Genomic DNA, 27,290 nt, shown 5'->3' with positions numbered 1-27,290 from the left:
CTCATCGTCCAAAGACTTCTCAGTGGCCCGTACAGTCTGATTAACTGAGGATAGTGCTCTACGTAGTGATGCTTTGGACGGAGAACAAAGTTTGGAAACACTTTTTGCAGCAAAGCTCTGTGTTCTGAGATCTTGCAATTCAAAAACTCCACAGTGTCATCAGTAAATTGGACAGACATACTCAATTCAACAATGTCTTTGAGCAACATTAGAACTTCCCAGGTATGTTCATTCTCTCCCACGTTATGGCCAATCAAGAGTGGGAGGAGTCTCAAAAGGGTACAATTCTCGTGGCCATTTCCCCCTATTGTTTTCTTGGTTGCAAACGATTGTGGAATAGGCTGTGGCTGGTCTGTCCTATCTGAAAATTTGTATGGGAATTGTTTGATGGCACCATTTAAGGATTCCAGGGGAAAGTAATGTTTGCCAATTAAATCCTGTAAACACAATGCCATCTCTACAGGGACAATGCCCTCCAACAGATCATGCAAGAGATCTGGTGGGAAACCACCGATTGCATGAAAGTGTTTCAAACTCTCACTTAGGGGACAGCTAATCTTCACACCTGTGCCAGCAAAGTACTGTCCTGTTGAACATCTTGGACATGCTGCTGGTGCTTTTCTTTTGTTCTCATTTCAAAAACCCTGACCTGACTTCCTTGACTTTAATTTCCTCCCTTGTGGCCATACAAAATCTACATGGGTAATTCACTCTAAAGCTTTCCTGAAAACCGGCTAATGAATGGGCACCCAGATTATCCGCCAGGACATGCAGAACAGAGCCCCTTACAAAAGATCCCAACTGCTCGCCAAACATTCCCTGCTGCTCAAGACATTTTAAGTCTTCAATTAGATGAAGTATTTTTGAGTAGCCATGCTTCTTAACTACATTTGTTTTACACAGGAGAGCTAGCTGAATGTTATGCAGAGATGACATGTGTTTTGTTGGTAAGTTTGCATGAACCCAATAGATAGCACACAATTTGTGCTTCTTTCGTGAGGTTCCGAGTGGATTCGCCACTTCGAAATCATCTATGTATAGCTTAAGACATATTCTGTGATCATCTTCTGCAAAAAAAAAAAGAGTCATCCTTATAATGTGTGCCATATCCCTGTAACTGCTGTATCCCCCTGAGGTCTCACCTGAAGCCAGCACCTTATCAAGAACTTCTTTTTTATTCAGCAATTTCTGCAACATTTGAATAATAGGGACATACACATAATATTGATCATCATCATCAATTTTGTATTCAACAGGCATGACCATTGGAAATTCTCCGAAGTAGTATGAAGTTCTCCTATTGGTTGTGGAAAGAGGACCTCCTTCTTTAGTACACTGTAACAACACATTGCTGTCAGTAACTGCCTTGACAAGCTCTTTAACAACCGAGCGGTCTGCCTCACCATAGTGTTTAACAATAATCTGCTGTATTGTGCTACTTAACAGTGACTCAGACAATAAATGAATTTGATTCAACTGTTGAATAATTTCCTGTGTGGCGCTATCAGAAATATGCAAGATTGTCTGCATTTTTAGAAAAAGTGATGCCAAATTGTGTTCAAGCTTTTGATTTGTATCACCCAAATGGCCTTGTTCCTCTGCCACATCACATTCATCTTCACTGCCTGAGCTGTCAATAAGAGGGTGAGAGCTGGACTTTCATCTGTGAGACCTTCATCTGTTTGGCTATCTTGTGTACTTGAAAAAATTCCCAATTTAAAATGACCACGGCATTGGTGGTGGTGATGTGCCTTACTTTTATGGGCGTTAAATGAGGAGTACACATGCGTCTCAAATAAACAGTCTTTAAAAGGACACTGAACTTTTCATTATTCCTCAAATGAGTACGCAAATGGGCAAAATAATCCGTTTCACTGCATAACTCAGCTAAGCCACAAACGTGGCACTTGTAACATACTACAGTACTACTAGACCTCTCTGATACCACAGTGCTTTGCTGGGGATGGATTTTTGATAAATGTACTTTTAAAGCATTAAAAGACTTGAAAGTGCACGGGCAGTCTGAATGGAGGCACGGTATTGGAACAATTCTAGAATATGTTCCATGGTCTATGCGATAATGCTTAAGAAGCTGAGCCCTCTTTTCAGATGTAAAAGAGCATAACTTACATTTCCACTGCATGTCAGGGGGTAATCAACAGGTAACCTAAAGAAAAAGGAAAAAGTTTAACATTAATGACAAGTTATAGGCATAAACTAGTGTTTTTATACAGTGAGGGCCACTTCAGTAATGTAACTGCCCAATAAGGTAAATGGAAAATGATGGGGAACTTGTTTACATGCTAACATATGATTAACATTTCAAGTTAACATAACATTAACATTATTTAATCCACAATTAACTGTAACACACTATGAACAGCTCTATTGGTATTAACATTGACAAACACTGATAAATGCTGTAAAAATCATTTAAACAATCTGATATATTCATATCTAGGGCTGGGCGATACAGCTGAAAAATGTATAATCGATGTTTCATATCATTCAATATTGATAGTTATTTGTCACGGTCCCACCGTCTTGTTTATGAAATTCTAGTCGTGTGGTGGGATCGGGGCAGAGTCCTTAGGTTATGTGTGGAGAGAAACATATTGTTGTCCGTTTGACAATAATATACGTTCTCTCCAGTGTCTTGTCATTGGTCCCATTCCTCTCGTTTCCTCGTAATCTTTCCCTGAGTGTTTAATGTCTCACACCTGCCCCATGTCGTTATCCCTCGTTTGTGTTTCCTATAAATACCCTCTTGTTTCTTTGTCTTGTGCTCGTGCATTGTATGTGTTTGGTGCCTGTACTGTGTGTTTCTGTATCGTGGTCGTGCTCTTGCCCGTGTTCCTGTTCCTGTTCGTGTTTTGTGAGTTTTGTGCCTTTTATGATTTAAGACGTTTGGTCGTGTCTTTGAGTTTAGTTATTTGTCTTGTTTTCGTTTTGCCCCCTCGTGGGAAATCTTTTGTTTTATATATATATTTCTGAGTTCCGTTTTCCCCATTGTGGGTGTTTTGTTTCTGTTTTGTCTATTATTTAATAAATATATCTGTTAACCCCTTCACTGCCTGCCTGCTATTGGGTTCTTCTGCCATATCCTGACAGAATGCACGAGCCATCACAGAACCCAGCGGGCAGGAATATGGACGGCACGGCGTCATCCTCGCGGGCCGCCCAAGCCCACTTGCTGCTGGGGTTCCGTCAGGGGAGTTACGGGAACCGGGAGTTCGCCGGGGCATTCTCGACGGTGGCGAGGGCGTCTGGGTTTGGCGAGGCAGAGTTGAAGGCGATCTTCAACTGCTGCCTCACTCAGCGCCTCGCCCCGTCGGAGAAGAGGCTGCTGGCTCCCCTTGGGTTCGCGGACATGGTGAGGTTCGTGGCCAACCGGGACGGTCCCGAGGGTGAGGTTCCACTCGGAGCCCTCGCCCCACGGTCGACTACTCCGGAGGGCCTCGTCCTGGCTGCCGCTGCCCGGGGGGACTCTCAGTACCCTTCGGCTTGAGTTCCACGGTCCCCGGTTCTCCTGGCGGCGCCTGTGGCGAGTGGGTGAGGTGTGACCCGGGGATGACGTCTGCGGTCTCCTCCGACGCGGAACTCCCTCCGGTCCCCACGGATTCGCCAAGGTCGGCTATGGATCCGGTGGTGCGGAGAAGGAGGGAGAGCGTCAGGGAGGAGCGTCCGGTCCGGTGCAGCAGCCGGCGTCCAGTCCGGTGCGGCCGGTGTCCTGTCCTGTGTCCTGTCCTGTGTCCAGTCCTGTGTCCTGTCCTGTGATCCAGCCGGCGTCCAGTCCTGTGCAGCCGGCGTCCAGTCTTGTGTCTAGTCTTGTGTCTAGTCTTGTGTCTAGTCTTGTGTCTAGTCTTGTGTCCAGTCATGTGTCCAGTCCGTTGATCCAGTTGGCGTCCAGTCCGTTGATCCAGCCGGCGTCCAGTCCGTTGATCCAGCCGGCGTCCAGTCGGCGATCCAGCCGGGGTCCCAGCCGGCGTCCCAGCCGGCATCCCAGCCGGCGACCCAGCCGGCGTCCAGTCCGGTGCAGCCGGCGTCCAGTCCGGTGCAGCCGGCGTCCAGTCTGGTCCAGCCGGCGTCCCGTCCGGTGGTCCAGCCGGCGTCCAGTCCGGCGGTCCAGCCGGCGTCCAGTCCGGTGGTCCAGCCGGCGTCCAGTCCGGTGATCCAGCCGGCGTCCAGTCCGGTGATCCAGCCGGCGTCCAGTCCGGAGGTCCAGCCGGCGTCCAGTCCGGTGATCCAGCATGCGTCCAGTCCGGTGATCCAGCATGCGTCCAGTCCGGTGATCCAGCCGGCGTCCAGTCCGGTGATCCAGCCGGCCTTCCAGCCGGCGTCCAGTCCGGTGATCCAGCCGGCCTTCCAGCCGGTGTCAAGCCCTGTCCAGCCGGCCTTCCAGCCGGCGTCAAGCCCTGTCCAGCCGGCCTTCCAGCCGGCGTCAAGCCCTGTCCAGCCGGCCTTCCAGCCGGCGTCAAGCCCTGTCCAGCCGGCCTTCCAGCCGGCGTCAAGCCCTGTCCAGCGGCCTTCCAGCCGGCGTCAAGCCCTTTCCAGCCGGCCTTCCAGCCGGTCCCTGGGAAACTGCCAGGGCCAAAGACTGTCCCCCCGAGGACTCCCCCTAAGTCCCCTCAGGACTCCGCGCCCTCGAGCTGCAGCCGGGGACTGGGACTATTTCCCCACCCATGGACTGCCCCCTATGGGCCTTTGTTTGGTCCATCCCCCCCTCCCATGTTTGTTATTTTTGATGTCCACCCAAGTCCTGTTGTTGTCTTGTCATGTTTACCCTTGATTTTGTTTTCTTGTTTTGCCTTGTCCTGTCTGTCTCCCAGTCTGTCATGTCTTGTTTTGTCAACCCCTTGGTGAACACCTGGGGGTGTTCATTAAGGGGGGGGGGCTCTGTCACGGTCCCACCGTCTTGTTTATGAAATTCTAGTCGTGTGGTGGGATCGGGGCAGAGTCCTTAGGTTATGTGTGGAGAGAAACATATTGTTGTCCGTTTGACAATAATATACGTTCTCTCCAGTGTCTTGTCATTGGTCCCATTCCTCTCGTTTCCTCGTAATCTTTCCCTGAGTGTTTAATGTCTCACACCTGCCCCATGTCGTTATCCCTCGTTTGTGTTTCCTATAAATACCCTCTTGTTTCTTTGTCTTGTGCTGGTGCATTGTATGTGTTTGGTGCCTGTACTGTGTGTTTCTGTATCGTGGTCGTGTTCTTGCCCGTGTTCCTGTTCCTGTTCGTGTTTTGTGAGTTTTGTGCCTTTTATGATTTAAGACGTTTGGTCGTGTCTTTGAGTTTAGTTATTTGTCTTGTTTTCGTTTTGCCCCCTCGTGGGAAGTCTTTTGTTTTATATATATATTTCTGAGTTCCGTTTTCCCCATTGTGGGTGTTTTGTTTCTGTTTTGTCTATTATTTAATAAATATATCTGTTAACCCCTTCACTGCCTGCCTGCTATTGGGTTCTTCTGCCATATCCTGACAGTTATTAAGACCAGTAGAAAATAAGGTTTGAATTTTACCACTGTGTTATTCACGTTTTCCCAGTTTTATCTGCATTACTGTCAAGTGTTTTTGTAATAAATAGACTTACTATAACAGAGACAGAAACAGGTTTATTAGGTTACTGTCACTTTAAGAGCTAATACGCCCTTTTCACATGACGTCACGCATCTTCCGTTCTGCTGCGAAGCAGTGTATCATTACTTCTGCTAGCACTCCAGTTCATAAGGTGGCGGTAAAGCACCTATAAACTGGTTTGCCAACCGCCAGTAAAACTCAAGAAGTTACTTCCGCTCACGCCTCAGAATGAAGTTTACCAAGTCCCTTGCACATCTGCCACAAATACGTCTAGATGATGTACAACATCTTGCAGACAAATTTTCGCTAACAACAAGATCAAAGCTAGAGAAAGGATACAAATTCTTCGTTGAACAGTACCTGTTTGATTATGAAGGTAAGTGTTTTGTTTTCTTTTTGTGTTAGCGAAGGTGCTAGGATAAGTACTCGAATAAGGTTTCTGTCAGTGTTTTTCTCACTGTTGTTAAATTCCAGCGCGACGGCAGTTCTTCTTCTTCTTCTTCTTCTTGTTTGTTGCAAGACGGATGTTATGATACACTGCTTTGCGAACAGGTGGAAGTTAAGTGACGTCATTGTGAAAAGGGCCTATGCTATGGCTGATAGCCTGATACACATCCACCGTTAACATTAACTTACAAAAGAAGCCAGAGAGGGGGTAAAATCTTTGCGTGTCAGGTGGCACCTGCCTCGCGACCCGTCACTCCTGCCTCTCTTCCTGTCACTGTTTTACGTGCCTGCCTCGCGACCAGTCGCTGTTTTACGTGCCTGCCAGGAGACCAGTCACTCCTGCTTCGCTGCCTGTCACTGTTTAAGGTCCCTGCCTGTAGCGTGATGATGTTATAACACGCATGCGCACTTTTGTATTTTGACAACGAATGCGCCATATAGTATTTTCTTTAAGAGCTTTTTTACACAGCGTTTAAAGTCTTATTTTTATGTAGTTTATGCTATTTATTTCCACTGTGTTATCATCCTTGCGTTCATCACTTTGGGCTGCTTTCCTGTATTAAAATATGATATATAAATATGGTTTCCTTAAAGCTAAATGTATTAGATAAAAATTATAAAACCAATTACTACATAAAATTTGTTTAAAGTGCTTAATATCATTTCAACATGTTTGGTGGTGTACACAGCCAGTATGGAAAAAAACTTTTAATAGCAAGCAAAATTATATTACAAATGTTATATACATGTAATGTTTAAAAAAGTATATACTGTATATTTATTGTGTTTGACTATCTTAGTCCCCCAGTGAATCTCAGCAACTTCCCCCACAGGGGGAACAATATTTATATTGTTACAGCAGTAACATATAATGATACTATAATATTTTACATTTCTTACATAATATTTTACATATGTAACATGAAACCTATTTATGAAATCCCATCTCCTCAAAAAGGGTTGGGAAAAGATTCTTGCTGACGTTCAATTAGAACCATGGTGGATTAGTACATTGCACCCTGTAAAAGGCAAATAGTACACTTAAATAAGCATTTCATAAATATGTTAGCCAGAAAGGAATAACAACAGAAAAGGAAGACTTACTCCAAAGAAATGTTTGACTGTAATGCCATTTCTCCCTGGTACCTGTGAAAGCCCTCAGTCTTGTGGAGAATAATGAGGGTTACCTTTTTGAAAAATATTGGACAGTTTTAAATTGTGCAAAGTGCATTAAATGCCATTGTCCTATTTATTGTGTAGAAGTGTTAACAGTATCATTATGTTTACCTCAGGGGTCATAACGTCCAGAATGTAGGACGTATTCTCCATGGAATCTCTAGCCAGTTGTGTGACTTCATACACTCTTTCTATTATTGCCTCTGTCTGTTAAAAAGCAATCATTTTAATAATTGTACATATATTAGTCTGCTAACATGTACTATATATTTGAAGTCTGCCAACATGCAAAACATTATTAATAAAGCAAATGCACAAACATGTCATTGAAGAAAAGGGTATCAAAAGGCAAATAATAGGCAGTGTAACGTGAATAAAACAGTGACAGGTCCCGAGGCAGGCACATGAAACAGCGACAGGCAGCGAGGCAGGAGTGACGGGTCGCCAGGTGCCACCTGACACGCAAAGATTTTACCCCTACTGAGGAGCCACTGTGTTTATGTGAACCTTGTGTGTTTTTCACATAATTTGTGTGCACTTTACAGCTAGATAGCTAATAAGATGCGAAAGAGAACTTTGTTCTGTACCTGTAAATGTGTCTGTGTGCGCGCCATATGTCAGGATAAACGTCTGTGAGTCAAATCACTTGAAAGTTTAGCTTTTACAGAGAGACGGTTACTCGTGCTTCAGTGTTCGTTGTTTGCACACGCGCCCAGGCAGGGCGATACACATTTACATCCACAATTTAATAGTGTATATTTCTCTGACATCACACGCATTGCACATCATCATCACGAAAGTTTATTATTTGCATGCATTTTAAAGTTGCGCCTTCCAAACCTGCAGGTTGCAAATGCGGGCTAGTTCGAACGGTCTAAAAATATATAAGGCTTTTTATGATCCAGTGTCTACGCATGGTTATGCAACAGAACTTCATGTCTACATACATGTTAAGTTTGGAGGATTATATCGATTTTTTTCTATCGTTATTGATAAAGGTGTATTTTTATCGCCCAGCCCTAAAACACCACTACTTGAAAGTTATAACTAACAAGATTATAAAAGCCAAGCTAATAATAAACTTTCATAATGACAACTGCAATGAATGCAATTAAGATGCAATGCGTTTATACAGCCCTTAATGAATTACAAATTCTAGCAAGTCACTTCCCGCAATATCATAGCCGATTACTTAGGCCCAAGTAAATAAAAATCAAGCATTTTTAAAAGTAATAGCAAGCATCCTGGCTGCTGATTTTACACTTATAAATCGGACAACAACTAATTTAGGAATCTAATATTTAGAACGACACGTGTCGACAAAAACGTTTTAAATTCCTAACAAGATACAAGACAACACAAGATAATATCAATGTAAAGAAGTGCCAATAATATGAATAACCAACAAAAAAACAAATAAAAAGACGGTAATTACCTTAAATCAGGCGAAGTTCACAATCCTATTAGTCCATGTGCTCGAAGCAAGGTGTGGGGGAGGGGAGTTGTGCTTCATTACGCATGCTCAAAAGAACGTCTTAAACATTTTAAGAAATTTTACTTACTTTTTGTTAGTTCTGTCAACTTTTAAAAATTTAACAACAATTAACAATGTCTAGTAACAACAACATTTTGGCCAAAATTAAGTAAACATACTAGTACTTTTCTATTAAAGTATACTATTTGATTTTACAAAGAACCGCTGAAGAACCACTGATGCACCAAGATATGTTGCTATATAACGCTAAAAGTGGTTCCCCTATGATTACGAGCCAAGAACCTCTTTTAGTGCTATTGCACCATTTTTTTAGAGTGGGGTAACACAACTGAACTGTATATTGTCATCATTTGTGGCCATATGAGTCGATGGAAAATTACTTCCTTTTAAAGACATTTGAATGATGGAAAAGTACAGCTTGTAATTTGACTAGCATAGCTTATTATGCAATATGCATAATTATGCAATATGTAACAAGTTACCTGGCGTGGGTCCGTATGCGGAACATCTGAGTTTACAGTTTGTTTTGCATATGAATTCTAATATAATTATGACAAACTATATATCGTTGGAAAGGTCTAAGTCTCAAGAAAACATATTTCATCACTGTTTTATAAAATAAAATATGTAGAAGGAGTAATCTATTTATAAATGGCAAGAGTGGGCTTCAAAAAAATGATGTCCTGCTAAATGACATTGTTCCACCAGCAGAACACTTACATTTACTTCAATATTTGGCATGTGAATTCTTATCTTATCATGACAAACTATATATCGTTGGAAAGGTCTAAGCCTCTAGAATACATTTTTCCTCACTGTTTATAAAATAATTTATGTAGGAGGAGTAATCTATTTATAAATGACGAGAGTGTGCTTCAAAAATTGTTTCCGCCTGCCAGATGCCTGCTTTTACTTCAATATTTTGCATGTGAATTCTTATTTTATCATGGCACAATGTACATAATTTGTCGTTACTGGCATGATGTACATAATTTTTAATAATTCATAAATTCTTACTATTCTTACCACTATTTGAAAGTTCTAAAAAATGTGTTGGATAATTGTTGAACAGTGCAATTTTTTTCTAATATTCATTTCATGTTCACATTTACATACATTTTACATTTTTTCATTATGTTGTTCACGGTCCTGTCTATTTTTTCATCGAATCTTCATGTGAAGAATTAAAAAAAATTGAAAATGAAGAATCTCAATGTCTGTTGTGGTGTCCAATGTCAGATCAAAAGCAAAGGTGGCCCCTATTGGAATATTGTGGTACTGCAGCTAAAACACTCACAGAAGATGCATAATTTAGTCTATCAAGCTCAAACTCCATAAAAAAAAAATGGTGTTACTTGGGACTTTGACCTTTTGACATTTTTAGGCTGAAACACAGATTTTTTATGTTTTTTTAAAATAAAATCTAAACATAATATTTTTATAGCGATAAACTACAACTACAACTACCGTAGGTCTGTGCTCCAAAGCATTCATGAGTTACAACCATTTTAGTTCCAACAGTGCATTTTCATGTGTATGCCGAAAAAGGGCTGCCCCAGGTAACAGCATGTAGACGAGTCTTGCAATATTTTAGCTGTGAGCACGAATTAGTTAACACTTTTACAAGGGAATTTTCCTTCGTTTTTTTTTTTCAAAATTAAAATTTTTACGGTCCATAGTTTTTGATACCTAAATTATATATTTTTTAAGATTTGATGTTGAAAAAATATAATTTGTAAAGAACCACGAAAATGATTTGTTGAATGTTTATGAATGTTTTTGTGTTGTGGAATTGAACCCCCGACCTTTTGCGCTGCTAACACAATTCTCTACCACTGAGCCACAGGAACACATTACATAAAATAATGTGTTCCATTCCATAACATAAAATAATAACAGAAATAGAATCAAAAACAAACAAATACAAATCAGACGTCATACAGGTATTATAAATTGTAATATGTTTTACAGCAAGTCAATTAGTTCTTATGCTTGATCAAATGCCCTCTGTAAATAAAGAAAAAATGTTTACATTTATGATTTTATAGATGAATAATTTGTGTCCTTGTAAAATGTTGTATACAGTTTACAAACTGCTTATACAAAGTGCTTACAGCAAGTACAGTACTGTACACTAATGACAACATGCTATTATTCTGACAATATTATAGTGATATAATAATTCAGTATACCCAGTTGTTTTTACATTTCTAACCACAAGAGGGTGATGTGTTACATTTATTAAATGTATTACTGAAAACATAAACATTTTTTTAAACGTATTTCCTTAAAACGGATTAGTCTTTAATCTCTGCCTGTGCATAGGGTGCTTGTGTACAGGCCAGCATAGTTCCTGGGGTAAGTTTAACCAGTTTGATTATCATTTCCATTTGATCATTTTTTTAGGGAAGGGATTTTCTCTTTTACCGTCTCTTTCATCATAAACCGCTATTTTGATATGATGCGTGATGTAGGTTCACGTGAAGCGCCGAACACGTATTTTGAATTCCTGCTTCCCCTGAAGAGGAGGCACCGATCGCCACTGTTTGGAATAATGTTAGCAACCAACAGTTCTGAAGCACCATTGACTGCCATAGTAGGGAACATTTTTTTGGTTCTGTTGAACACAAAAGAAGATATTTTGAGGAATGTTGGAAAACAAACAGTTCTGGGGCACCTTTGACTACCATTTACATTTTTCCTACTATGGCAGTCAGTGGTGCTTCAGAACTGTTGGTTGCTAACATTATTCCAAAATATCTCTCTTTATGTTCAACCGAACAAAGAAATCCCTTTAATTTGTTTGTGGTGACAAGTTCAGACAGAAGCGCTGCTTTTAGCAGCACAGTCATTTATGCCCTTGTCTCTGACACTCACTGACAGTCTTTTAATAAAACTGTCTAACACATGAGAATGTTCAAATAGTCTAATTTGACTAACCAATAACTCATAACCAAAGTTCATTCTCTCCTTTGCTTACTCCAGCTTTAATCCTCCTAGGGAGACTGGGGATGGTTGCAACCCTTTTTGTATTTCCTTCAGTTTCTCAGAGACTGTTTTAAGTGGAATGCAAAAATTGTAATATCGGTCAGCTACCCACCCACATTATTATAACTATAACGTGTATGTATGATAATATACCCACAATTTATACTTGAACAGACAAAGTCAAATGTTGCAACTGACCCCATAGCAGGGGACAGTTGCAACATTTATCAAAATTTAATACAAAATAAATTCTATACCATCATTTTGCAATTTCTTCATTTTATTTGTGAACAGACATGGTCTTTAAAAAGTTAAACTGGCAAAATATTTTTTTACGAAAATCCAGACACTGAATATTTACTGAAATACTTTATGCACTTCTCTGAACTGAACTGTGTGTTTGTGTGTGTGTCTTAATAGTTAAATTGACTGTATAAGGACTAAATTGGAAAAACATATTTCAAGTAATGAGTAACAAACCATGCTTTAACTAAGCTTTACAACAAATTTGTACTACAAATAAAAAAATGTTGCAACTGTCCCTACACTGGCAGTCGTGATAAAATTTGCTATCTATACACAATAACTTTGACACTTGCTAGCTATGTCTTCTAGAGGATAACAATATGATATATAGTATATGAATATATATGTTTTCACAAAAACAGTTTAGAAAGTACGAAAAAAATGCAGAGCATTAAAAAATACTTTTTATGATGAAATTTGATTTTGTCCAGAAGGAATGGTCACATATGGCAGATTTTTTCCCAGAAAAGGGAAGGGGCAAACTAAGCATGCAATATGAGCATCATCACTCTAGCTTATTTATAATTGGAGAAATAAGCCATGTTGCAACTGCCCCATATCGCAACCATCCCCAGTCTCCCCTAATAGGTTCATAAACAAGCTTTTGAATTGATCAAGAGTTAGAAAAACTGCTGAAATCAGATATTAAAACAAATTAAAATTAAACAGATTAAAACAGGAAGTTCAGGCTGCATTGCCTTTTTTGTTACATTGTGAATTGTTCTGCTTCTTGTTAAGGTGCCTGTAATGGAATGGTTCAAAAACGCAGGGATGGTGCTGATGGTTTTGTCTGACTATCGGTAGGTGGCGCCCTTGCAGTTTTTAGGTGTTGAGGAGGCATGGCTTGATCCCGCATAGAAATGTTCAAACATTTTAAGATACTGTTTATATTCATCACATTTATTTACTTAAAGGGACAGTGCACCCAAACTTAAATTCTGTCATCATTTACTCACCCTCGAGTTGTTCCAAATCTGTATAAATTTCTTTGTTCTGATGAACACAGAGAAAGATATTTGGAAGAATGCTTGTAACCAAACAGTTCTTGACCACCTGACTATCATAGTCGGAAAAATTACAATGGTAGTCAAAAATGCAACAAAACTGTTTTCTTTCTTACATTCTTCAAAATATCTTCTTTTCTGTTCAACTGAACAAAGACATTTTTCATCTAGTCAATGGTGGCCAAGATCTGTTTGGTTACAAGCATTCTTCCAAATATCTTTCTCTGTGTTCATCAGAACAAAGAAATTTATACAGATTCAGAACAATGAGGGTGAACTGTTTCTTTAAGACGAAACGTTAGAATAGTTTTAATAGAGAAAGGACGATGTGAGGGAGCAGTAGTTATATAGATTAAAATATGTAGGCCTATATATTAAACACATTTTTTTAAAATATAGTCGGGGAGACATTAAGTGGGTAGAACATGGTCAATTTATTTATCTTTCATGGTATATAATGTATATGATAAAGCATTATGAAGAAACTCTTTTATTAAATAAAATCTTTTTTCAGCACTGGAACATGAAATAAATAATAAATATGTTTCCAGAGAGAGTTAAAATGAACTTTTCGCTCCAAAATGTTATTTGCTCCGTTACAACTTACGTTTGCTGTCTAGGGATTCTTAATGAGAAAAAATTCAAGCATTTTTGGTAACACTTTTACAATAAGTTTCCATTCATTAATATTAGTCAGTGTTTATAGCGTGAACTAACAATGAGCAATTATTTTCCACAACATTTATTAATCTTTGTTGTGAATTTCAACCGAACATAAGCCGATGAAAACCTGCTAAAAGTGCATTTTTATTTAAATCTGCGCGTCGTAAAGTACCCCTCATTATGTTAGAGCAGAAAAATCCTAGGTAGTCCTGACGGGGGTGTTGTTCCCCTCCCCTCCGGCGTATGACAGCGGGACGCGGCGCAAAGTCCGCGCGACAAACTGAACACGAGGCGTTGCGAGCGCACAGCGGATACAAAGTGGAAGCGTTCCAGGAAAACAGAGAAAACGTGGATTTTATCGAGAAGAAACCCATCATATTAAATCTTTACGAGCTGGGCGACCATCCAGAGCAGGTGTCATAACGCGTCGTTGTCATCTGCTAACAATTTGAGCGCTGTTGCATGGTGGTCGACCAAAGGCTTCGTTGTTTTATTTCTCATTTAACAAGCGTGTTTCAGTCCCGCGTCCCGGTCAACTGTGGATATTCATGCTTTGTTCACGGAGTCGTAATCCAAGCGGAAATTGCAACTTAGTTTTGCGCGTCGCGTGCTTTGAAGTAGGTTGTAGCAAGCTATTGTTAATTTTGTGAGCACCACGTGAGGGGGGATGCAACGAGCATTAAGCGGGCACACCCGCGGGATATGATACCTGACCCACTCAGAAGCTCAGACCAGAGCATCGGACACTGACTTTTGGTACGACTTGAGAGTCCTCTCTACTTTAAACAGCGTTTACAATGTACTTTTGACACAGGACCCGTGCATTTCTGCAGAAAGTACACAAGAGCAACTTTAGTTGTTTTTTTATGTTATTTAAATTACATGCATTTTGTTTTTGGTACACTTTTTAATAGAATTGATTGTGCATCATCGAAGCGCACCAAATAATGTGCAAAACTAAATTGCATTGAATGCATTTTACGCGCTCGCTAATTAAACCAAATAACAGTTTTAATTCAAGCATCTTTGGGTATATGTTTGAAGAGAAGAGGACAAAGCACTAGATTCAGCATCACACAGGCAGTCTGATCCTGGTGAGCATGGCGGTATTATGGGTTGACCCGATGGCGTTACTGTGGAGACGGACTCTTATTTATTGTATTCTGATGATTTACATCACGGATGTGCGCACCTTAGGAGACGAATCCTTCAATGGAGAGGTAAATATATTGACATTTTTATTTTAAGTGTCAATCACAAAGCACATTATTATATCACAAACTGACCATTCACACAAGAAAACCACTTATGTCACTTATCTCTCTATTGTACCATATGGATTGTGTATTTCCTTGTGATGCTCTGTGTGTTAGTCTCTCTGCACAGCTCCTCATGTCTCTGGATTTCATTGAACAGAGTTTCTTCCGCTTAAAGGGATAGTTCACCCAAAAATGAAAATTCTGTCATCATTTACTCACCCTCAGGTTGTTCCAAACCTGTATACATTTCTTTGTTCCTATGAACACAGAGAAAGATATTTGGAAGAATGTTAGCAATTTTCAGTTCTGGGACATCATCCACGACCATAGCAGAATAAAAATATTGTATTTTTTTTGATCTGTTGAACACAAAATGAGATCTTATGAAGAATTTAGGAAAACAAACAGTTCTGGGGCACATTTGACTACCATTTAATTTTTCCTACTATGGTAGTCAATGATGTCCCGGAACTGAAAATTACTAACGTTTTTCCAAATATCTTTCTATGTGCTCATACTGGTGCTTTATATTTTTCATTTTTGGGTGAACTATCCCTTTAAGATGTTGCCTGTAACATTCATGAGTAATTTAAGAAGTTCTTACTAAAGGCATTGCTTTTTAAACACCAGTATTCTATACTTTGAAGACATTTGACATTTTTTTATGTTGGGTGTAAACTGTTGCAGCAGTGTGGTTTTAAGGTTTGTTTGTGGTGTACCATTACATGCTGCAGTGGTCCAAACCCTGTCATTGGTGGTCTGGCACTGTATATGAAGACTGACAGAATAACAAGCTCTCTGAATTTCAGAAATGTTTCTTTATTTGAGCTAATCACTAAATCTGACAGCAAACCTCATATTGATTTTGAGGTGTCAGAGGCTTGAAGTATTAGAACAGTCATTTTCACAGTAGGATGGGAAAGATAGTTGCTTAAACTTGGTGGCCCATAATGGATGATGTTATTAAAACCAGAGGTGTGCCACTGGCCTGGATGTTTGATTCGGGGGTGTTTTAATCATTAAGGTTTTGAGATGTTAAGTAGAATTTGAGATACTTTCAAACCAGACAGTTGTTACCCACATGCTTTGTGAACTATAGGTTCAGTAGAACCTAGAGGAGTGTTGAAAAGCATTGTCAACGAGAATGTCTGGTGTCTTACATTGTCAATCCTCGCTGCCACGTCTGCGATACGTTCTGCTTCTCAATTTTGTAATGCTAGCATCTTTACAGGTTGTGTTTTGCAGCCATCTACAACACGTGCCATTGCTGTTTTTTCTCTCCAAACGTGTTTCGTTTTCTTCCATTATTTATGAGAATGTTTAAAGGGACAGTTCGCGCAAAAAAAAATTCTGTCATCATTATTTACTCACCCTCGAGTTGTTCCAAATCTGTATAAATTTGTTTGTTCTGATGAACACAGAGAAAGATATTTAAAAGAATGTTTGAAACCAAACAGTTCTTGGCCACCATTGACTACATTAGTAGGAAAAATGACAATGGGAGTCAAAAGTGCCCCAGAACAGTTTGTTTTCCTACATTCTTCAAAATATCTTCTTTTGTGTTCACCAGCAATATTTCCTACTATGGTTGTAGCGTTCGGATAATTCTGGGATTGTTATGCATGCATTCTTATTTATGGGTTCTGGATGTCAGGTTTCAAGGATGCAAAAAAGTTCCAGTGAGTAGAAGAAGTAGTTTTATTTATATAGTGCCTTTCCATAGCTCAAGGTCGCGTCACATAGTGCTATGTGAGTAAACTCAACATTGTGATAAACAAAACATCATAAGCTCTATCATGCGATCATAAGATTTCAACTTCTTGAATTTTTGTCACTGTGAGTGAGCAACAAAAAGAGTTCATAGGAGGGATCTTTTGTATCTTCATTTTTACTATAATGTAAGATAAGTCAGGCGTATTCCTTTGAAGTTCATCATGAGTGACAAAGAAAGCTTGTGTGGCCGTTGAGCATAGCACAAACAGAATAGACGCTTGAGTGAGAATAGGGAGTGTTGAGAATATGTGTGTGTGTGGGTGTTGGTCAGAGAGCCTTTTGTTGTTCTGCTATTTGCGATACAATACTTCATAGCATTGCATTCTCTCTTCCAAACATAGATATGACTTTATCCGGTTCTGAATGCAGCTTGCGGCAAACATGTAGCTTCAGAAGTTGCCTTCAGGTTGTAGGCATTCTGTTTCACTCACTATTAGCATGACAGTTACCGGTTCATGAGAAAATACAATCCCATCTGGCCATGCCATGAAGGAAATATATAAGGAAATGTTTGGTGATTTGGAAAGTGTGATGGTGTGGCTTGCTTCTTTGTGCTGCCTGTGATTGGTGAAGTCAACAGCTGTTTTCTAAATAGGTCACAAACAGAAACAGAGTGAGATGTTTAGGCCTGCAGGGCTCCCGAGGCACAACAATGAGACTTCTTGTGTTCAGCTGACTACATTCATAAGTGTAGCAAGATAGATACAGAACAAACTCAAGCGGGATTTGGGTGGGGGGTATGAGAACAGTAGAACAGAAGGAGCCGACTGTATCACCTCCTGAAACATTATCACGGTCTTGCGTTTAACCCCTGGAGCGCCACTTGTTATGTCCGTCCCTGTGTATCCACGGTAATATCGGGCATATCAGGACCATCTCTGGTGCTCCGAGGTCTGTTTGTTATTATGAACGTAAAGTATAATGAGATGTGATTGGACTAGGAAACGGCACTTGTGTCTGTGTCTTAGTAGATGACTGGTAGGTCTGTTCCTCTTATTAAGAGTCGGGGTCAACTCAGCTACCCACTAGCCTTTTCCAAAACTTGTATGGAGGGCTACTGGCCTCAAAGGCATGTCCGATGTGTCATTTTTTGGAGGATCCACAGAAATGCAAGATAATATACATAACTATGTGTTCAGAGGTGTATGAAGACCTTACATAATGAAGTGTTATGTTTTTCTTACCTTAGAATCAGTGCTTAATTTGAGATTTTTTACTTTGGCGTTCCGGTATTTGTTTTAAACAATCTGGCATTAGGCTTGTTCAACTTGATGCGGCGCTGAGCAGATCGATCGAAATCTGACTTGAAGCAGTGCATGCCAGTTAGAAATTTTGTCCGACTTGAACCGGCGCGTCAATGTACCGCGAGAGCGTTTCGAGAACAGCCGGCTTGCTCAGCCGGTGCAGCATCTCAGGAGCGGCTGCACCAGGCTGTGATGACGACACAGCTTTTCATGATTGGCTAGATACACCGCATGACAACGATCACATGCGTTTCGGGTTTATTATAACACCTTCAGTTCAACTAATACTTATTAATGCATGTTTTTAAAACAGCTAAAACTCTGTTCGTATAATCATAATAACATGTTATTTTGTGTCGTTTAATAAAATAAAAATGAAACGAATACGGACTCCGTTGGTAATTTAATAATATATGCTTATGTTTACCATGATTTTTAGGCAGACAGTGTTAAGCAGCACATAACATATGCAATGTGAAGTGTTTATTTATCCACTAATCCACTATGCAAATCCACTTAATTCGCGCTTTGAAAAGGAAACACGGCGCGAACGTAACTACGGCAAGCAGCAGGTGTTTTTCCAGGTGTCCGACTTGACTGCTCCTTTTTCAACTCCTTCGTCGACTGCAAGCGGCTAATCTCGCCGATCGGTCGGAAAAGTGCCGAATGAGCTCGAACAAGCCTACACATGAGCATGGTGAAGTGACTGTGTGAATGAGTGAGTGAGACCGCGCCAGTACGGAGTGGGCTTATGCGGATGAATTTAGAGGTTTAATTGAAAATCACCCTCATTGGTTGGTGAAGCTTATAGTTTTGCACGCAGTGAACAGCGGGAAGAGATAAATATATATTGTCCTGTGGGCTATTCTTGAAGATTAGACAATGTGAGCGATTTAATTTATTTACTTGTCACTTGGCGCAGAATAGTAAACTGAATGTCAGTGGTGTTTTATAATAATCACGTCAGCTACACACATAAAAAAACTTGTTCCGGGATAATTTAAGTTGTATGGTCTGTGTCGGTCGCAGCGCCTTTCAATTGCTGATTTTGTTCCGGGAAATTTTCAATTACAAATGAAGCACTGCTTAGAATGAGCTATTTCTATCTACATACACGTGGTTCCCCTGTTTCTACAGTAGCCCTAAATGGACAAACTACTCTATAGAGCGTGTTTCGGTAATATGTCATCTCCTTCGGCAAAGAAGTGAAAACTTGATGACATCTTAGTGCTGTGGCAGCCACCGTAGTGCTTCGAAAGGAAGGGGTGAACGGCGCAGTGAGCCGTTGGTTGCAATTCACAAGCTCGACACTAGATGACACTAAATTTCATACACTGGACCATTCATTAATTTTATTTTGTGAAGTTTTGGTTTGATTTGTTGCTAAGACAACAACACAAACTTTGATAAAATTCAATAAAATTCAATCAATCCATATTTAGGGCTGTGACGGTGGCAGTTTTTTACCACCGCGGTGGTAATAGACAAATCGACCGCGGTGGTGCGGTGGTTGAGAAATATATATTATTTATATAAATAATATTTATATTATTATATTTGCGTGTAGCAACCACATGACGAGTGGAAGAGAAGTATAGACCTTATTTAAATACTTGAAATTGTTAAATACTTGAAATTGAAATATGATATCTGAAATAAATGAGGATGAAACATCCGTCAATGTTTAACGTGCAAATCCATCAGTGAAACGGCACACTACAGCATATAAAACATTTAAATAAACATCAGTAAATAATGAAAACTTAAATGATATAATAAAGCTAAATACTAAATAAAAAAGCTCTTGTTGCAGTAACTTCAGTCAGTGGCGTATTAACCCTTACAGTCCTTGACAATTCCATTTGAAACAAACTGTTTAAACCTACATTGGCTTTCCTATTCAGATTGCCATAAAAACTTTACTTTTTCCGACTCGTTGATGTGAAACTTACTTGTTGACATTGTCCAGATTAAAATGTGTACAGCTGCACTAAATGCGCGTTCAGAAGATGTGCACAGGAGCGCAAATGAAGAGATGTCTCTCCGCAACCGCGGCAAAACCTGCGCGCGCTCCGACACTAAGCAAGCGGGTCATAGCCAGTTTTGATTTTACGTATCTGTTCATTTCACAACAAGATCCATTGCAAAACCCGCAGAATAACCTGGGTTTTGCCGTGTAGGCCCGCGCTCGAACGCATTAACGGAAACGTATGCCAATCATTTCTGTTAATGTAAAATCTTTTAAATAAAACCATCCACAACTGAAAGGCTACAACTAGCAATCGTTATCGCAACTCTCATATTTATTACACCTATATTTGTCAGAGTGACGTGCACTACCGCCGGTGGCCGTTCTCTACCGTCATGGCACTTTACCACCGCGGTGGTGCGGTTGTCACAGCCACCGTCACAGCCCTATCCATATTTCTATATTTTATTGTAATAGTTAAAAAAAAAATTCTGTCATCATTTACTAGCCCTCTTTCAAACCTTCAAAGACTTTTTCTTCTGCAGAACACAAGAGAAGATATTTTGAAAAATGTTGGTAAACGAACAATGGTGGTACCCTTTGACTTTCATTGATATGAAACCAATGCAAGTGAATGGTGAATGGTTAGGTTACCAACAATCAATGCACTGCTCCCTTGACCAGTTACCTAACAAATCTGATTCAGGATCCTGTCTGGAGCACCAAACGCAAACTTACCAAACTTATTTTATTCCTCCCCCTTAATCACTTTCACTTGATCCGGTTTGCCCGCTCTACGTTGCCTTTCACTTAATGACCGAAAAGATGGCATGCACCCAAGGCTGAAGAATAATAGCACTCTCTAGCCGTTAGAATCTTGGCTGACATTGTTCTGGACACACACACACACACACTCTCGCACACAAAACCCGAGTCCTTTTACAGCGCGTTGTGAATCACAGGTTCCTGGAGGACGTGCTATTGGCAGACGCTCTCAAGGTCCCATTGAGGCAGCGGCTGGCACGGCGCTTGATTGGAGAGAAAGATGGCCCTCCTTGCCTCTTTTGACTGCAAAACTTACTCTGTATGCAAGACATGGGATGTTGTGGTGGTGGACGCTGAAACACTTTATGCTTTTAAAAGGGGGGTCTGAAGAACTTGTCATTTGTGTCCTTCAATGAATATTTAGCCGAATGACTTTAGGTGACCTTGAGATATAGAAACCACAAAAGTTGTTCTCTCTTGTTAGCCAGTAGGGAGAACACTGGGTTAATGTGTTTCTCCTCTTGTGGGAGGACACACACCCTTCCACCTCTTGCCCTGCTAAAAGCCCCAGGGCTCAGACCGACTGAAAGAAACACAGTCTTATCTATAGGGTGAGGTGTGTGCTACACTGAACAGCCCTTCAGCACTTCCCTTCTTATAGTGTATAGACTGATACAAACACGATTGTGGGTCAGGGTGAGTATGAAATCTGTGGATACTTTGATTAAACATGAGGGATGTTAAATAACATGGACTTTTTACCCAGGTTTTAGATTAAATGTATGAGGGAATGTTTGTATTTTAAATTGTGAATGGTTTGTTCACTTGAAGGAGATTTTTCATACAGATACACAAAAACATTGTCATCATTTACTCATCGTCAAGTTGTTGCAATGCCGTGTCATTGTGTGTTTCTGTGAAAAACAAAACATGTTTTAAGGGATGTTGTAAGATGTAGGGAATCTCCATTTTTGCTCAAAAAGAATGACCGTAATGAACAAAACATAATATGCACAAATAATGTTGAGACTTTGGGAGAAAAAGGCAGGCATGGTGTTGTTGTATTCTGGATTTTCCCATGTGTGCTGATCAACATTTTGGCGGTGGGCATATTAGCCACGGCCAGAAACAGTGCCATCTATTGAACTATTTGTGTGTTATTCAGCTACCTTCACAGGTTCTTATAAAGGTCCTTGTTTTGTGTGGCAGTGAAAAAGGGGGTGTCCAGGCCAGGCAACTGTGTGACAAAGTAGAAAGAGAAGGGGACATTATAAAGTCAGTGAACCCCTACATTCATCCAGAAGTCTAGAAGGGGTATTCACATTGACCCCCTGCTAATAAATGCCAGCTGAAGTCCAACCCTGTCAAGTCACAAACACAATCCAGAGCATTTTGTCCTAAGTGATCCTTTCAATATTGCAGCTTGTTTATTTTATTGTGCCTATTGAACTGAGATTTTAATCTGAAGTTCTGACATCTATATTACATACAATATGTTGTGAAAATAAAATCGCAAAATATAAACTTGCGAGAGACATTTTCAAACTGCTAATGGAATCATTTTTTATTGCAATTCTCATTTGAAGTCTTCAAGTGTTATTCAAGTATCAACCTTGCTTCAGATGTTGCTCTCATAGTACCTTACTTAAAGATGCTGTGTGATTTTTTGGAGGATCTATTGACAGAAATGCAATATAACATACATAATTATGTCTTCAGAGGTGTATAAAGATCTTACATAATGAAGTGTTATGTTTTTATTACCTTAGAATGAGCCATTTCTATCTACATACACCGCAGGTCCCCTTGCATGGAATTTGCCATGTTGTTTCTACAGTAGCCCTAAACGGACAAACTGTTCTACAGAGCGCGTTCGGGAAAGAAGCGAAAACATGAAGACATCTTAGTCCTGTGTCTGCCGCCATAGTGCTTCAAGGGAGGGATGGAGTGAGCCCTTGGGTGTAATTTGCAACCTCTCCAATAGATGCTACTAAATGTCATACACTGGACCTTTAAGTGAAATAGAAAATAGAAACAAACAGGACATTTTTTTGACATACAGAACTTTAAAGTACGTGGATATCTTAGCTAAGACACTTTGGTTTGGGAAAAATCTGATGGGGTTTCTGTTTTGTTTTAAATGTTTGAATATCACCAACAAAAAAATCACAGATGAGTTCTCTTTAATCTCAATTATTTATCCTAGACTTCAATGAGATAAAAAGTAGAGCAAATGGAAACTTTTGATTGACACCGTGTCTACACCGGACGCGGTGCGACACATGGCTTGTTCTAATGGGATTGTCGCGCCACGTCCGGTGTGGACAAATTTTAAAATTATAATGGGTTCTAATTTGTTATATTGTCTCTTGTCGCATCGCGCCGTGCCGCATCCGGTGTAGACACGGTGTAAGTCTAGCCTGTCTTAAACGAAGGTCCAGACTCCAGACCCACAAATTTCACAAATCTGTCACAATCTGAGCTCTGTCACAATCTGAGATTTCTGCTTATCAGAAATCAGTATTATTAAAGATTTTAATATGACCATTCCTCTTTAAATTTTCGCAAATCCTGATTATTTTACCTATACAATCCAATTATTAGTTTTGAATTTTTTACAGCTCCAAACCTTTTTATATATTTGAACAATTGTCATATCTCCTGAGAAATTAAATGTCAATTTTTGACCAATAGGTTTTGCCTCTGGGATCTGACTTTTGATCACAAATCTCACTATATTGGCCCATCTGAGCACAGCAGGCGAGTTGAGTTGTTAATATCTAGAGAACAGAGGTAAGATTACGTGGGCGTTTTTCTCAGGAGTATCGGTAAACATCTCTGTTTGCTCTTCATTGAATTTCATTGCTGTCTAGAAGACAGTTATTGAGTTATGAAGTAGATCTCAGAACATTTGTGAGGTTACTTGCCTGTGGGGAGATCTGTCTGGTGCAGCACATCCTGGTTACTGTCACCACAGGGCAGGCTCAACAATGGGCAGTTTAATTGCCCAATTTTTGCTAATTGCCTAATTAAGGAAGATTAACAGTAGAAGCACCACACAAGAGTCCGACCCTCACCCCCACTTCACCCTATTTAATGAACAAGAAGACCCTCTGGCTTCTGAAATCCCCACATCTAACAAGTGGGCCATATGGAAGCAGAGCAGTGACTTCATGCATGTCTGTAGCCTCAGGAAACCCCCCAGCAGTGAGTGCAGAGTGGCTTCTGTCTGTTTCTGAAGGCTTATAAATGGGCTTTTTCCAGCTGGTGCAGTCACCCCTCAATCTGCGTTCACATCCGCCTCATGTTCTCCCACAGTCTGGCATATAGTATTATGTGTCTCTTATAACAGGTGTGACGTTCTTGCAGAGTGTGGCAAGATCTAATTTCTCCTTCATTGTCAGTGTAAGACTGATGTTCATTGCCCTTACAGGAAAGTTCATCCAAAAATAAATGTTTACCCACATTTTATTTCTTCCGCAAAACACAAATAAAGATATTTTGGATATGTTGGTAACAGTATTTCCCCCCATTGATTTCCCTTGTATGAACACAAAACCACCAAGTCATCTCGCAAAATATATTTTGGTTTCCACAGAAAGATAGTCAGGGTGAAGAAAGGATAACAAAATGTGTTTTTTGGGTGGACTACCTTAAAAAGTTGACAAATTATTCCTTTAATGTCATTTTTGTTGACTCTTTCAGAGGTTGCGCTAGAGTTTTCTTTGTCTGTCATTTTGACGGACAGGCTTGTAAAAAATCTGTCATAATCTATTATTACCGTGACCGTCACTATGGTGCAAGGAGGCGTTACGTGCTAATTAGCATGTTCGTCATCACACTGTTCTTGCGTTTACTCTCTGAACTTACTGTACTTTATTACAACTGTTTGTATTAATGTATTTAATGTTTCTGTTGTCAGACATAATATAATAATTACAGACATATGTTTATGTTCATATGTCCAGGCAGTCACAATGAGAGGTACTTGTAAGTGCTATTTTGTACTCACTCCGGTTTGGTCATGAATGTGCTGCTTCTGCCGCTCACTGAACAGAGAAGACGCCGAGAGAGACATTTTTCCACTCATTGAAAGCTAATGTTTATCAAAAAAGACGCTAGTCGCTTTTCTGAAGGAAAAACTCTGTAAACACCGCACCACTGTGCGCCTTTGTGTATAAATCTTCCAAAAAATTGAACATTGGACCTTTAATAAATGCTCTTTTTAAACCAGATCTCTCCCTTTAATTTCCCCTGTCTCTTTTTTTTTTCTCAGTCCTGGCTGCGAATGTACGGTTACCTCCCTCAGGCCAGCAGGCAGATGTCTACCATGCGCTCGGCTCAAATCCTGTCTAACTCCATCAGCGACATGCAGCGCTTTTATGGGCTGGAAATCACCGGAGAGTTAGACCCAGCCACCATCGAGTAAGAGACTCTTCATCACATGATGTTAATGTAGACCTCAGGGCAGCAGACACAAGCAACACATCAGCTGCTGTTCATCTTAGTTAAAACATCTATAGGCTGTTATATCCAATTAAAGGGATACTTTACTACCACAAAATTTCCCCATGTTTTATTCACCCTAAAGGCATCCTAACTGAATATGGTTTTCTTCTTGAAGAATAATGCAGTCGGCGTTATAAAACAAATTTCTCTTAAACAAACGCATCGATTCGCTTCAGAAGACCTTTGTTAAGACCACGGAGCCGTGTCGAGCAGTTCTTTGATCGATGGATGCACTTTTTGGAGCTTCAAAAAGTCAACACCCATTCACTCTCATTCTACCGCTTGGAAGTAAAATGATACGTGGTATTATAACTCCGACTGCATTATTCTTCAAGAAGAAAACCATATTCAGTTAGGATGCCTTGAGGGTGAGTAAAACATGGGGAAATTTTTATTTGCTACCAAAGTATCCCTTTAAACCTGTAACTGAACAGGCAGTCATGAATAATACTACTCTATAGAGGATATTCTTACAAACACATTCTGGGTTATTTTAACCTAATCTCTATGGAAGTGTTTGTCTAAGTGGAGGACTTCTGGTTATTTTTTGTCTTATAATGACATGAGTAGAACGTTTATATATAACTTTGTTCAGACAGGGTTGACAAGCTGTTCTGTAGAGGTTATAATAAACCTTGTAGTACCACGTGTAATATTGAATTGCTATGGCTATGCTTTCAAAACATTGTGATCGTTGCTTTTTCAAAATGTTTATTCATGTTTATGTACCAATATGCTTGTCTACCATTGGTTGTAAAATACTGCAAAAACATTTGTTTATCAATATTCCATAGATCTTCACTATAAAAAATGACGTTTAAAGGAAATACTAATATGATCAAAGCCAGGACGCACCAATAATAAGGAAAAGTTCTTTTTCAGCTTATGTTAAAGGATTTTATGTCATGTATCCTCATTAACTTGGTCTCTGGTTTTTCTCTTGAAAGGGCCATGAAAAGACCCCGCTGTGGTGTACCAGATAAGTTCGGGGGTCAAATCAAAACCAACGTCCGACGGAAAAGATACGCACTCACTGGCCACAAATGGGACAAGACCCAATTGACTTTTAGGTGTGTGCGATTTACTTTTCCACTATCCGCCCATCCACCATATATTCTCCTTCATCTACAATAATTCAGTGTGGCAATGTTGTATCTAAAGTTGATGAATTCTTATTTGTTTCTGGCATGTCTGCAGTATTCAGAACTACACCCCGAAGATCGGCGAGTACAACTCGTATGAGGCCATCCGAAGGGCCTTCAAGGTGTGGGAGAAGGTGACACCCCTCAAATTCGATGAAATTCCTTATTTTGAGGTCAAATACGGCCGTCGGAAGGAACCTGACATCATGATCTTCTTCGCCTCTGGTTTCCATGGTGACAGCTCACCCTTTGATGGAGAGGGGGGATTCCTGGCACATGCTTACTTCCCTGGTCCAGGGATGGGCGGAGACACTCACTTTGACTCGGACGAGCCATGGACGCTTGGCTCAGAAAACTTGCAGGGTAAGTCCACAGCATGCTGGTATATTGTGTTTTGGGTCATTCAGAGGAGGAAGTAGAGTTCTTTTCAAAATGTAAAATACAATTTCTAACTCTTTTACGCATTAATTATGATGTTGGACATTTGAAGAGATTACAGTGTGTAGGATAATGCACTAGCGTCACCTGTAGTGAAGAAATGATTAAAAGCATTTTATTTGTAACTTATGGATGTACTTTCCTGGTATTTTGAAGAAATATGCCAATTTTGGATTGTAATCACTATAACATTGGACACTTTTATCTGTCCTTCATGTGAAGATATAAAGTAGAAAATGTCAGAAAGAATGTTCTTTTTATTGAAGTTACATTTAGGAAGAATTTTGTTTTAGTTCTGTAGACCCAATTAAAATGCAAAGGTCATGCATGGGGATGTGCAAAGTGGCTAGTGTGAATTACACACTAACCAGCATACAGACGTGCTCAAATTTGTTGGTACCTCTCCACAAAAAACAAAGAATGCACAATTTTCTCTGAAATAACTTGAAACTGACAAAAGTAATTGGCATCCACCATTGTCACAGGAACATCGAGCTGCTTGTAGATGGTCTTGTAGCCTTTACCTTTACCATGC

General features: G+C 40.1%; 1 protein-coding gene and 1 long non-coding RNA gene across 2 annotated transcripts in view; one reads left to right on the top strand and one right to left on the bottom strand.

Annotated features, from left to right (window-relative positions):
• Positions 1–6,947: 6,947 nt before the first annotated feature.
• LOC130558318 (uncharacterized) lies at positions 6,948–7,476 on the bottom strand. Its single transcript, XR_008963418.1, has 3 exons — positions 7,312–7,476; positions 7,129–7,211; positions 6,948–7,043 (listed from the first exon to the last, which is right to left on the bottom strand). It is a non-coding gene; the product is annotated as an uncharacterized LOC130558318 (long non-coding RNA).
• A 6,435-nt stretch (positions 7,477–13,911) lies between these two features.
• mmp15b (matrix metallopeptidase 15b) overlaps positions 13,912–27,290 on the top strand; it is a 29,857-nt gene continuing 16,478 nt past the window's right edge. The window contains exons 1-4 of the mRNA XM_057338404.1: positions 13,912–14,876; positions 24,943–25,091; positions 26,123–26,245; positions 26,373–26,680. Of these exons, the coding sequence (XP_057194387.1) occupies positions 14,757–14,876; positions 24,943–25,091; positions 26,123–26,245; positions 26,373–26,680 (700 nt within the window). The 5' untranslated portion in view covers positions 13,912–14,756. The remainder of the gene's footprint in view (positions 14,877–24,942; positions 25,092–26,122; positions 26,246–26,372; positions 26,681–27,290) is intronic.

The sequence above is a fragment of the Triplophysa rosa genome, linkage group LG1, assembly GCF_024868665.1.
Source record: "Triplophysa rosa linkage group LG1, Trosa_1v2, whole genome shotgun sequence".
In the NCBI taxonomy this organism is placed as follows: Eukaryota; Metazoa; Chordata; class Actinopteri; order Cypriniformes; family Nemacheilidae; genus Triplophysa; species Triplophysa rosa.
This window is presented reverse-complemented; position numbering and strand designations above follow the sequence as displayed.